Source organism: Callithrix jacchus, chromosome 22, assembly GCF_049354715.1.
Source record: "Callithrix jacchus isolate 240 chromosome 22, calJac240_pri, whole genome shotgun sequence".
Classification (NCBI taxonomy): Eukaryota; Metazoa; Chordata; class Mammalia; order Primates; family Cebidae; genus Callithrix; species Callithrix jacchus.
The window spans coordinates 38,495,151-38,508,644 of NC_133523.1; the positions used below are offsets into that span (position 1 = coordinate 38,495,151).

General features: G+C 43.2%; 1 protein-coding gene across 19 annotated transcripts in view; it reads left to right on the forward strand.

Moving 5' to 3' along the window:
- The window catches only part of LOC144576459 (zinc finger protein-like), a 51,059-nt gene that overhangs the window by 3,930 nt on the left and 33,635 nt on the right, over positions 1-13,494 (forward strand). For 2 of the 19 annotated variants that reach the window (XM_078360004.1, XM_078359989.1), the window contains exons 1-4: positions 1,480-1,648; positions 4,992-5,074; positions 8,618-8,744; positions 9,090-9,182. In XM_078360004.1, coding sequence (XP_078216130.1) covers positions 5,060-5,074; positions 8,618-8,744; positions 9,090-9,182 — 235 coding nt within the window. In that variant the 5' untranslated portion in view covers positions 1,480-1,648; positions 4,992-5,059. Of the gene's footprint in view, positions 1-1,479; positions 1,649-1,698; positions 5,075-8,182; positions 8,488-8,617; positions 8,745-9,089; positions 9,183-13,494 lie in introns of those variants that run through there. The other 17 variants (XM_078359994.1, XM_078359993.1, XM_078360003.1 and 14 more) reach the window with 15 other exon arrangements.

The window sequence follows — 13,494 nt, forward strand, 5'->3', positions numbered from 1 at the left end:
ACTTGAGCCCAGGAGTTCTGAGGTGTATCGAGTTATGCCTGCCGGGTGTCCACACTAAGTCGACATCGTGGTGAGCTCCCAGGAGCATGGGACCACCATGTTGCCTCAGGAGGGGTAAACTGGCCCAAGGTGGAAACAGAGCAGGTCAAAACTCCCATGCTGATCAGTAATGGGATGTTGTCTGTGAATAGCCACTGCAATCCTGCCTGCACAACATAGGGAGATCCCGTTTCCAATTTACACACACACACACACACACTTTATACATAGATATAAAATAAGTATTGGAAAGGATATGGAGAAATTACTACCCTCACACACTGAAGGTGGGAATGTAAAAATGGTGCAGTTGCTGTGACTGCTTAGTGGGTATGGGGTCTGTGGGGTGATGAAAATGTTTCCTGACTTTATTTGTACTAGATATCCTAAAATGGTGAATTTTACGCTTTGTGCATTACACTTCAATAGAGATGTTTTAAATAAAATACGTTAAAATATTTTGCATAGATAAGAAAGAAAAAACACCGAACGTTTTTGTTGAGAAAATATTTGCGAGATAAAATGTTAATATCATGAATGTTAAAACTGTGCTTGAAAAGTGAAGGATAAAGACCAAAAAACAGGAAAGTGGGCAAAACATCTGGACAATTTACAGAAAATGTAATGACATCTGAAAATATACAAGAATATTCCATTTTGTTTACAAGAGATATAAAACTACATGACAGCCGGGCGCGGTGGCTCACGCTTATAATCCCAGCACTTTGGGAGGCTGAGGTGGGTGGATCACGAGGTCAAGAGATCGAGACCATCCTGGTCAACAAGGTGAAACCCGTCTCTACTAAAAATACAAAAATTAGCTGGGCATGGTGGTGCGCGCCTGTAGTCCCAGTTACTCGGAAGGATGAGGCAGGAGAATTGCTTGAACCCAGGAGGCGGAGGTTGCGGTGAGCCGAGATTGTGCTATTGCACTCCAGTCTGGGTAACAACAGCGAAACTCCGTCTCAAAAACAACAAAAAAAAACTACATGCCATTTCTTCCCACTGGCAAAACTTAATAATTTGAAATTGTATCATCTCCCTTGTTCCCTTTCCAGTACACTCCTGTCATCACTAGAGGCGTTTAGACTGCAGGAATTCCTGTCTATACGATATTTTCTCTTGGGTACAGGGAAGAAGGAAGGACGACTCTCAGGGTAGAAGTCCACATTTCCCAACAGGCGCTCGGGGATATGGGATCCGTTCCCCGTGGGAAGAGCAGCGAAGGGCTTTCCAGTAGTTGGGAACGCTTGCCCTGGAGGGTGATGCTGCTGGAATACAGTCCAGACGCTCCGTACAGTCGCGGTCAGTTTGGCTCTGGCAGGCAGATCCAGGGGAGTTCTGGGAAGTGTAGTCCAGACGCTCGGTGGCGTAGGGGTCAGTTTGGCTATAGCAGGCGGATCCCGGGGCATTCTGGGAAGTGGAGTCCAAACACTCAGAGGCGTCGCGGGCACTTCCGCTCGGGGACTGAGGTTGCTGCAGTTTGTCCTCAATAGTTTGGGTCAGTTCCGCGCCTTGAGGACCCTTCTGAATTTCCGGGACCTACGCATTGGATTCTCAACGAACTGGTGATCGAATTAGGGTAAAGGAGTCTCGTCGGAGAGCAGAGGTTTGGAGGGGCAAGGGCCGCTGTTTTCGTTTTAGTCAAGCCCTTCTTGGGCTTGGGGCTGTCCTCGCGTCCCGCGTGCATTGGTCGGGTCGCGTCTCACCTGGTTTCAGTGTTTCCGGGGCTCTGAGCTCGCCCACTCCGCCTCCCTGCACCCCACGCGCGCTACCACTTACTCCCGATATAACGTTGGGGTGTTAATCTCCTTGGGTCTGCCGTTACTGTTCTTTAAAATGGACATTTTAGGACCATCCTGATAGAATCGTTTGGGGAACTGGAAGAGGTAACACAAATGAGAGCCTTAAAGCAGTCCCTGTCACTTGGTGACTAGTGATCTCTTGTTAATTTCTCACGAAGCCTGTCAGATCCCCTGGTGGGGTCAGAGCTCCAGCTGCAGGGACACCGGCCCTTCTCCCTGATTCCTGCAGGACCATGGATGATCCCGGACGCCTTCTGACCTCTTTTTAGGAGAGCGAGGGTTGCGTTCGCTTCCAGGAAGGGACAGGATAATTTAACTTTTATGGCAGGCTCCTGCAGAGTCCCAGCTACTTGACGCGGTCAGGGTGTTTCACAGCCTTCTCCTTCCCCAAACCGACCTTTCCAAAAGAGCTGCAGGGAGGGACTTCTTGGCTTCTGAGGGCAAAGCTCTGCGTGAGTGGTCCTTGGCTCTTTTCGTTGTCAGAGATCCTCACCCCAACCGACAGTGTATAGGATGTGTCCTGGAGCATGAGTGTTGATATTAAGTCTTAATTAATAACTTCATTCTAAGGGCTTATGCCACACCGTGGCTCTGTGGAGAAGTATCACTTTTTTTCTATTTTAAAAACGAAAGTGAGACACAGGGCGCATAGGCACCCGACTAGTAAGAGGTGGAGCTGTGGTTGGAACCTAAGCAGTCTGGGTCAAAGCCTGATTTGATCTTCTCTTGGATACGTTCTCACTGAGGCCGAGGAACTAGCTGGACTCAGGGGGGAAAGCCTAGGTGGGCGGATCACAAGGTCAGGAGTTCGAGACTAGCCTGGCCAATATGGTAAGACCCCCGTCTCTACTAAAAAATAAAAATAAGAAATTAGCCAGGAGTGGTGGCAGGTGCCTGTAATCCCAGATACTCGGGAGACTGAGGCAGGAGAATCGATTGAACCTGGGAGGCGAAGGTTGCAGTGAGTAGAGATTGTGCCATTGCACTCCAGCCTGGGTGACAGTGCAAGACTCTCTCAAAAAAAAAAAAAAGGAACAAAATGTTTTTATTACCCACGAACCCATGATGTAAAAACAGCAACTGTTACACTTCGAATGTATTTCTTTTTGTATATTTATATGTTTATGAACATTTTAACAAAAATTTTATATTTCTTTCTTAATGTTTCCCTCTTATGTGTTTATGGAAATTTCCAAATACAAAGAGAATAAACTAGTCAATTACCATGTTCGATCATACTCATTAATCTCGTTATTTTTCCTATGACTTTTTCCTGAAATTATAAAACTTTTTATTTTCATGTCATTTGAAGCCTATAGAAAAGTTGCAAAAATAGCCTAAGAAATTCTTATTTACTCTTTACCCACATTTGCCAAGTGTTTATATTTTTCCTCTTTGCTTTGTTGATGACCATCAGCCAAATATCACTAGAAACATACCTGTAACCAGAGACAGCTGATTATACCTTTCCGCAGCAAGAGAGCTCACATGCCAGAGGCTGCCTTCCTAAGAGTTTAGGAAGGGCTAGCGTATGGTTTCACATAAGATATTAGATAATATTAGATTATATACCAGACAAAGATATTTATTAAATATTAGATATCTATTAGAGGACTGCTAATAGTTAATTGTATTATCTGTTAGATAGTGCTAGATAGGGCCGGGCTCATGCCTATAATCCCAGCACTTTGGGAGGCTGAGGCAGGCAGATCACAAGGTCAAGAGATTGAGACCATCCTGGCCAACATGGTGAAACCCCGTCTCTGCTAAAAAATACAAAAATTAGCTGGGCATGGTTGTGCATGCCTGTAGCCCCAGCTACTTGGGAGGCTGAGGCAGGAGAATTGCTTGAACCAGAGAGGCAGAGGTTGCAGTGAGCCGAGATCACACCACTGCACTCTAGCCTGGTGCCTGGCAACAGAGTGAGACTGTCTTAAAAAAAAAAAAAGATAGTGCTAGATAACAAATTACCCAACATCATGTTATGTACTCTGCAGTTCTATATTTAAATTTGTTCTGTTTTTCACTTAAGGTTCTTACAAGTGTCCACTCCCCACCCGCCACCACCACCTCTGTCCACAATCTAATTTTATGCATTGCCTTTAGTTGTCCCATTTCCATAATCTTTAATCTGGAGGATTCTACACCCTTTGTCTTTCTATGCTTGATATTTTTGAAGAGTATAGGCAAGTTATTTTGGAGAAAGGCATTCATTTGGAGTTGTGTCTGATATAATTCATATGCATGTTCAGATTATGCTTTGTTGGTAGGGTTACCACAGAAGCGGTGAGATGTCCTTTTCATTGCAGTATAATAGGGGCCAAGCGATGTCAGTTTGTCTCTTTTATTGGCAATCTCAACCTTTTCCACTTGGCCAAGATGCTGTCTTTCGGATCTCTCTACTATAAAGAGAGTTAGATTTTTTTTGGAAAATAATAATGTTTCTTAGGAATAGATAACATTACTAGTGGGCATTCAGCTGTAAAATGACCTTTTTCTCTATTTATTCTTGGATTTGTTCAATTGCAAATATTCTGTCAATATGGACTCAGAATTGATTCTTGTTAAGTTAAATGACGTATATGTTAACAATTATTTTTTCCCACCTATTGTATCATAGAACTTAACTTATTTCAGGTGTACATCCAGTGATCATTAGAAAGTTTGCTGAAGGGAGTAACTATCACCACAATTCAGTGATCATTTCATTCCTATACGGGTCTCCTCGTGCCTACTTATGGTTAGACCTCATTCTCACTCAGCTCTGAAGCAATTACTAATCAGTTTTCTCTCTATGTGCATTTTCCTACCTGGACTTTTTACAGAAATGGAAGCCTGCAATATGTCCTCCTTTGTAACTGGCTTCTTTCATTTAGCATAATGTTTCAAAGGTTCACATATGTTGTAGCATGAGTCAGTACTTCATTTTCTTTAAATTTCCAAATAAGATTCCATTGTTTGGATAGACCATGATTTGTCTACCCGTTTACACATAGGAGGGTATTTTGGTTGTGCTGTTTTGGGTTTTTATGGTTAATGCTGCTGTGAACATTCATGTGCCCGTTCACAACACACATCCCTGTTGGTGGGTGGCACCCCTGGCTGCCTTTTCATGTCTCTTTTTCTGCCTTTTCTGGCACTTTGCAGGTACAATTCTGCTTTCCCAGGAATTGCATCACTCGGTACTCCGCAAGTTCCCGGAAGTAAGAGGGAAAATGACCACGTTCACGGTGAGTAGATTTGCTTCTCTTACTCTTAAAATTCCATCCCAGGGCCGGGCGCGATGGCTCACGCCTGTAATCCCAGCACTTTGGGAGGCCGAGGCGGGTGGATCACGAGGTCAAGAGATCGAGACCATCCTGGTCAACATGGTGAAACCCCCGTCTCTACTAAAAATACAAAAATTAGCTGGGCATGGTGGCGCGTGCCTGTAATCCCAGCTACTCAGGAGGCTGAGGCAGGAGAATTGCCTGAGCCCAGGAGGCGGAGATTGCGGTGAGCCGAGATCGCACCATTGTACTCCAGCCTGGGTAACAAGAGCAAAACTCCATCTCAAAAAAAAAAAAAAATTCCATCTCAGTACTCAGACTGTCACAAGTTTTTCTCTGTCTTGGGAAGATTCGAGGAGAAAAGCAGGCATTTGAGGATCTCTTGTGTACCAGGTGCTTCCTTTGTTACTTTTGAGTGGATTTTACATTTGTTTTTAGTTCTTGTTTTCTTGTATCATTTAGTCTATGGAGTAGACAAGATCGTTGGAATGGATAATTCTTTTATTTTACTACTTCTCTGCTCACACATTAGCTATTTTTATCCTCTAATACCATACTCTTCCTTATGTACATTTATAACTGTATTTGTATTGGTGATATGAATCTAATTTAAATTGCACTCTTTGTATTTAATATTATATAATGTTCATTTTTAATGGTTGCATCATATTCCCATTTAAATCGATGCTCCTTTTTCATTAGTTGATATTACCAGACACTGGGAACTCAGTTTTGAAAGGGAACTTTAAATGCGTGCCACGTTGGCTCTTTTGTAGAGTACCCACATGTGGCACATTACGGCAAGCTGTAACTGGCGTCACACAAGGATTGCTGGAAGTTTCCACACAGGAAGAGCCAGATTTTCTTTCCCCCATGTCTGGGTTGTGCCTTCTGTGCCTTTTATTTAGTGGTCTTTCTTTATTCCTTTATATGTTAAGGAATTTGACCGCAGTGATATTTAACGTAAACCTTTTGTGCATGATCCTGGATTTGCCAGTCTTTGTGTTTTGTTTCTTCATTTACTCCTCAGGACAGCTGAATGAGGCAGTTCTTATCTTCCTCTTAAACACAGGAAATATGAGAAACCTGCTCATGTTCAGACAGGAGACTGAGAGGCAAGAATATTAGCCATTTTACTCAGTTGAAAGAGAGAGAAAAAGAAAGACAGACAGAATTCTCCATTGAGGGCCCTGTGCCCTGTGGTGTGGGTGTCTGGAGTGGTGACATCCACAGGTGGCACTGCTCCTCCCTGGCCCTACCTTGGGAGGGGGATGCCTTCTCTTCTTGTCATGGTACCTATTCCTTGGCCCCCAGCACTTCAGGTACCGAAAAACAGCAATTACCATAGTCATTACAGAAAATTTTAAAATTCATTAAGGGAAAAGATGGCTTACACAGTGTTACCAGAAAATGTAATAGTCTAAGGTGAAAATATTTACCCTTTGGATGTCTAAAAAAAGGTATAATCCAAAATAAGAATCTTATACACAGAATAGAGAAGAAAATCCAAAGAAATATGAATAAAGGAGATTACCAGGAATGTATACAAGGAGAAAAACAGATGGCAATAAATATTTGAAAAGATGATATTCATTTATACATCTTTTATATTATATATACATCTTTTTGTATTATATATAATACAAAAATTAGCCAGGTGTGGTTGCGTGTGCCTGTAATCCCAGCTAATTGGTAGGTTGAGGCTGGAGAATCACTTGAACCGGAGAGGCGGTGGTTATAGTGAGCCGAGATGGGGCCACTGCACTCCGTCCTGAGCAACAGAGTAAGACCCTTTCAATGTGGACGTACATTTCGCTTGTGGTACCACATTCATTAAACTCCTTGAGGATGGTCTTGGAGTTCTGCATGGCTGGGGAGACCTTGGGAAACTCACAATCATGGCAGAAGGCCTCTCTTCAAAATCGTGGCCAGGCCTGTGACTCACACCTGTAATCTTGGCGCTTTAGGAAGCTTAGGAAGGAGGATTGTTTGAAACCAGGAGCTCAAGATCATCCTGGTAAACATAGCAAGATGCTATCTCTACAAAAAAACAAGACCAAAAAACCAAAAAACAATTTCTTTCTGATCAGAGTACCAGAATAATGGGAAAATTGATAAACTGCTTTTGGCTATATTAAGAAAAATCAGAATAATGTATCCCCTTGAAAAATTTTAGAGTTCAAAAAAATTGAGAAAATGTGACACATATCACAATTTTTAATTCTTATTTTTTGACATTTTATTATTTAAAATTTAAATAGGAGAGTAAGATCTATCTGAAATGATGTTCTTTATTGGATTGGTAATCATGGATAACATAAAATTAAATGTTCCTTATTTAGAATAACAATAGATCAGTTCCATGCAGATATGAGATAAAGTCACTAACAATAATTGACAAAAATAAAAACAGCTAATGTTAAGTATTTAGTCTATGCTACACATGTTTCCCCAATAGCATATGTATATTCCACTATTTAATTCTTTAAAAACCGTATCCTGGCCGGGCGCAGTGGCTCAGGCCTATAATCCCAGCACTTTGAGAGGCCGAGGCGGGTGGATCACGAGGTCAAGAGATCGAGACCATCCTGCTCAACATGGTGAAACCCCGTCTCTACTAAAAATACAAAAATTAGCTGGGCATGGTGGCGCGTGCCTGTAGTCCCAGCTACTCAGGAGGCTGAGGCAGGAGAATTGCTTGAACCCAGGAGGCAGAGGTTGCGGTGAGCCGAGATCACGCCATTGCAGTCCAGCCTAGGTAACAAGAGCGAAACTCCTTCTCAAAAAAAAAAAAAAAAAGATAAAAACTGTATCCTGAGACAGTCATTATACAGAGAGGAAAGTAATGCATTCACACCAACTTGTCTAAGGTCACATGACTGGGAAGGGACAGTCTTACGCATGCACTCTGAGGCACGCTGGCTGCAGATCGTGACATTCAATGTTGCAAGTAATGTGTGTAGTTTTTGCCTTGAGAGTACAGAGGACTCACTGCATAACTACTCACACATGTCACCATAAGGTTGTCAGTTTGGCAAATGTTTTTATTTTCTCTTTTTTCTCACACAGAAAAAAAGCAGATGTTAAAGAAAAACAGTAACATCCAGGGTTGGAGTTTGAGAGAGGGAGACAATGGGCATCATCAAACAAATCAGGACTGAATTGCTAAATGTTGCCAAGGTGACTGTGAAGATTTATCAAAACATATATGTGTGGAGCCCAGGATGCCGCATTTAGAGTCCTAGAGGGTTACTTACAAGGAGACTCAATTACTGCACGAAGTAAAAATACAGGTCTTTTTCATCATTTCATTTTCGGTGGAACTCAGGTAAATCAGTCATTGTCAGGATACGGACAGAATGAGTAGGAAATCTGTGAGTCGGCCTGTGTCTCTCAAGATCCAAAACAATTTCCCACCCCTCCCCTCTCTCTATCAGTGCCACCCCTCCCTCTTCCAGGAATCACTGCTTATGAGTCTGAGGTTGCATATGTTTGATGCTGTAGGAGGCAGTGACCTTCAAGGACGTGGCTGTGGTCTTCACTGAGGAGGAGCTGGGGCTACTGGACCCTGCCCAGAGGAAGCTGTACCGAGATGTGATGCTGGAGAATTTCGGGAACCTGCTGTCAGTGGGTGAGCACAGGCACCCTCTGTAATGGAACATCAGGCCTCAGGAGTGACTTCATATGCTAGGGTACAAAGTTTCAAGTGTTGCCGGGCGTGGTGGCTCACGTCTGTAATCCAAGCACTTTGGAGGCCAAGGCGGGCAGATCAGCTGAGGTTGGGAGTTCAAGACCAGCCTGACCAACATGGTGAAACCCCGTTTTAAAAAGAAAAAGGTTTCAAGTGTTAATAAGTAACTTGAACCTAGGGTTCAAGTTTGAATGTGCAGTGAGAACCTAAATTTCTAGTAAAAATTTGACCTTGGTGTGACCTAGAATGTGCCGGAATTAAGCACATGACTTTGCATGTTCATAGGACAGCAAGCATTCAACAGGGATACTTTCCAGTTCCTAAGGGAAGAAAAGGTTTGGATGATGAAGACAGCAACCCAGAGAGAAGGGAATTCAGGTAAGAATCAAGCAAGTATGAATCCCTGTAGGTCTCTTCCATCTTTTTTACTTCTGTCCGTGCTCAAATCCATTGCCCTGCCCTAAATGGCCAAACCTCTTTCTTGGATTATTGTCAACCATCTTACATTTGGTGGCCCTGCTGCCTGCCTTCCCACCCTGGCATCTCTTCTCATAGCAGCCAAAGTGATCCTTAGGAAATGTAAGTCAGATTGCTATTCCTCAGCTCAAAAGCCTTTTTGGCTTATTTTCATTAAAGTTACAATCTCTTTTTCTTTTCTTTTCTTTTTTTTTTTTTTGAGACGGAGTCTCCCTCTGTTGCCCAGGCTAGAGTGCAGTGGTGCAATCTCAGCTCACTGCAACCTCTGCCTCCTGGGTTCAAGCAATTCTCTTGCCTCAGCCTCCCGAGTAGCTGGGACTACAGGCACAAGCCACCATGCCCTGCTAGTGTTTTTGTATTTTTAGTACAGATGGGGTTTCACCATATTGCCCAGGCTGGTCTCGAACTGCTGACCTTGTGATCCACCTGCCTTAGCCTCCCCCAGTGCTGGGATTACAGGCATGAGCCACCTTGCTCTCCCTATAACCTCGTTAATTGACTTTTGGAGACCCTGTGGTCTGCTTTTCATCCCGTCCCCCCACCTATCTGACTACATCTCCTCCTCTCCCTCTTGCTCTGTCTTTACCAGCCACATTATTCTCCCTGCTGTTTCTCTGTCTTGCCAAGGAATCTGTGTTGCCTTTTGCTGGTACCCAGTAACCACAAACTTAGCGGATTGAGCAACAAACATTATTTTTGTGTTCTTTAGGGATGAAGTCTGATACATCTCACTGGGCAATTATCGAGTTATCTATAGGGCTTCATTTTTTCTGGATGCTCTTGGGGAGAAGTCTTTACTTTGGTTTATCAGTATCTAGGCACTGTCCTCACTCCTTGGCTCTTGCTTCTCTTCCTCCATCTTCACAGGCACGCTCCCTCTGCCACTCTTCTTATGCTTTGGGTGCCTTGTAATTATATTGATCGCTCCGGGATAATCCAGGCTGATATTCCTATTATCTGGTTAACTGACTAGCAGCCTTAATTGCATCTACAACCTCTATTCCCCTGCTGTATAACATTATCATAGGTCCTGGGGACTGGATATGGATGTCTTTTAGGAACCATTGTTCTTTCTCTACAAAAGCTTCTGTCTCAGCCCTTACTTGCTTATCTCACTGATTGGAATACTCTGTCACCTCAAAACCGTCTGGCATCTCCTTGAGTTATTCAAGTTTCTTTTTTTTTTTTGAGATGGAGTTTCGCTTTTGTTACCCAGGCTGGAGTGCAATGGCACGATTTTGGCTCACTGCAACCTCTGCCTCCTGGGTTCAGGCAATTCTCCTCCCTCAGCCTCCTGAGCAGCTGAAACTACAGGCACGCGCCACCATGCCCAGCTAATTTTTTTGTATTTTTAGTAGAAATAGGGTTTCACCATGTTGACCAGGATGGTCTCGATCTGTTGACCTTGTGATCCACCCGCCTCGGCCTCCCAAAGTGCTGGGATTACAGGCGTAAGCCACTGCGCCCGGCTCTTTTCGGTTTTTAAGTAATGAGAGAAGCCATCCCAAACCACTCGCTTTATAATTCCATTGTATCAAAATAGAATTTCCAAAGTCTGCATGCACATCACTGACCCAGGTTTCTCCTTCTCCTGGTTGGGGAAGAATGAGGAAGAGATCAACACAATTCACACAGCTGAACATTGCCTATATTTCTAGTCATCTTTGTTCAAAAATACGTATATTTGTGCATCTTCATTTTATATGGATTTAATTGTTTAAAAACATAAAAGAATATAGATTTTACAACATAAGTTTTCCTTTATTTTTTAGAGACCTAGTGCTCTATTTTCAACTTTATGACTTGGAAAGAGTCAGGAAACCGTCCTCTCAAAATAACAACATCCTGAAAGAGAATCTCTCTTCTCCCAAAATCCCCTTAAGTAACGATGTGTTAAATATATCCATATTCCAATGTGTACCACTGGGTACACCGCTACCTCTTACTGTTTTCCAAGATTCAACCTTGGAAAGTTAACTTTCCCTTTGACTAACTTAATTTAGGCTTTGGTAATATCCTGACCAAAGTTTTCAGTATTTTTATGAGTGTGAGTCATAGTGAGGAAACACATCTCTCACCATAACCAGGGCAAACATTTTTCATGCATGTAGACGTCTATGGTTACTTTAGTAGGAATTTCATGAAATGATACCTTTCCTGCTTGTCATGAGGATGTGATCACTTTTTCTAATTCTTTTTTTCTAAATACTCAATAGAAGGCTTTAAATTTATTTTATAGCTCACTTGCTGTCTATATTCTTCCATTTGGAAATCAGTATAAAGGAGTATTTATCTATATCATGTATTTTCTGCCCTCTTTTTTCTTCTTTTTTATTTTTTTTTGAGACAGGGTGTCACTCTGTCTTCCAGGCTGGAGGTCAGTGGCAGGATCTCAGCTCACTGCAACCTCCGCCTTTTGCATTCAGGTGGTTCTCATACCTCAGCCTCCCACATAGCTGGGATTATAGGCATGTGCCACCATGCCTGGCTAATTTTTGTATTTTTAGTAGAGATGGGGTTTCACCATGTTAACCAGGCTGGTCTCCAACTACTGGGTTCAAGCGATCCACCAGACTTGGGCTATCAAAGTGATGGAATTACAGATGTGAGCCCCTGCACCTAGCCTCTGCCTTTTTTTTTTTTTTTTTTTTTGAGACGGAGTTTTGCTCTTGTTACCCAGGCTGGAATCTCAGCCCACTGCAACCTCCGCCTCCTGGGTTCAGGCAATTCTCCTGCCTCAGCCTCCCGAGTAGCCGGGATTACAGGCACGCGCCACCATGCCCAGCTAATTTTTTGTAGTTTTAGTAGAGACGGGGTTTCACCATGTTGACCAGGATGGTCTCGATCTCTAGACCTCGTGATCTACCAGCCTCGGCCTCCCAAAGTGCTGGGATTAGGCTTGAGCCACCGCGCCCAGCCCTTTTTTTTGGTTTGTTTGAGAGGCAGTTTCCCTCTTGTTACCCAGGCTGGAGTGCAAAGGCGTGATCTCGGCTCACCGCAACCTCCGTCTTCTGGGTTCAAGCAATTCTCCTGCCTCAGCCTCCCGAGTAGTAGGGACTACAGGCACGCACCACCATGCCCAGCTAATTTTTTTGTATTTTTAGTAGAAATAGGGTTTCACCATGTTGACCAGGATGGTCTCGATCTCTTGACCTCGCGATCCACCCGCCTCGGCCTCCCAAAGTGCTGGGATTACAGGCGTGAGCCACTGTGCCCAGCCTTATTTTATTTTATTTTTAAATGAGCGTCTAATATCCCCACACGGAACCAGAGCATGACCCCTCAGGCATTCTTTTTATCCCAGGTGTTCTCACCACCTTTCAGTGTCTCATCAGGAACATCACCCTTTGCATACCCCGTCAGGTCCTACCTTTCCAATTCCCCTCAAAACTGCAGTTGTCTGTTTCTTACCTATTTCAGGTAACTAAACTATTGTTCATATCTACACAGAGAAATAAAATTAAAGATACACAGGATACAAAATTTTTGTGTAGGATTATTATGAATATGTAGATAAAACACTCCTAAGCCTTTGATATTATCGTGAAGAGTTTAAGTGACTACACAGTTTAGAGCAAGAGTTTACAGAAGATCACTCTCACGTCACACCAACTGCAAATGTGGGCATTTCCCAAAACTACCTTCACATTCAGTAATTACCTAGAAAGACAAGCAGAACTCACTGAATGCTTTTATAGTAAAAGTTATGGATGTTAACAGGGTAGAGATGCACATTACATTTTACTAAGAGAAAAAGAAAATAAGAAACCGTTCTGGGACGTACCAAATGAGGATCTTGTATTGTATCCTCCTGGTAGAGTAGGATGTGTTACATTCCTAAATTAAGGTGTGCTGTAGAGAGTACGGCCAACCTGAGCCCTGGCTTTACAAATAATTTGTGAGGCTCTATTAGATAGCCATTATTTGTTGTTTGATTCCCATGTGGCTAATCAGTCTCCTGGGCCACTGATTCCATGTAACCTAAAGCCCCACCTTAAATCTCATTGCTCTTTGTGACATGGGGGGCACCAACCCCCAAAGGGGTGGCCAGCCACAACCCTAAATTATATTGTTTCACTATCCAGAGACCTAGTTTTACCCGCAAACAAACAAAGACACTCTCCTCAGGCATGACACTTCAAACTCCTAGAGATTACCTCTCAGATCCTGAGGACAGCATCCAGACCTCATTTTGAATGAGGTTAATTTCTTT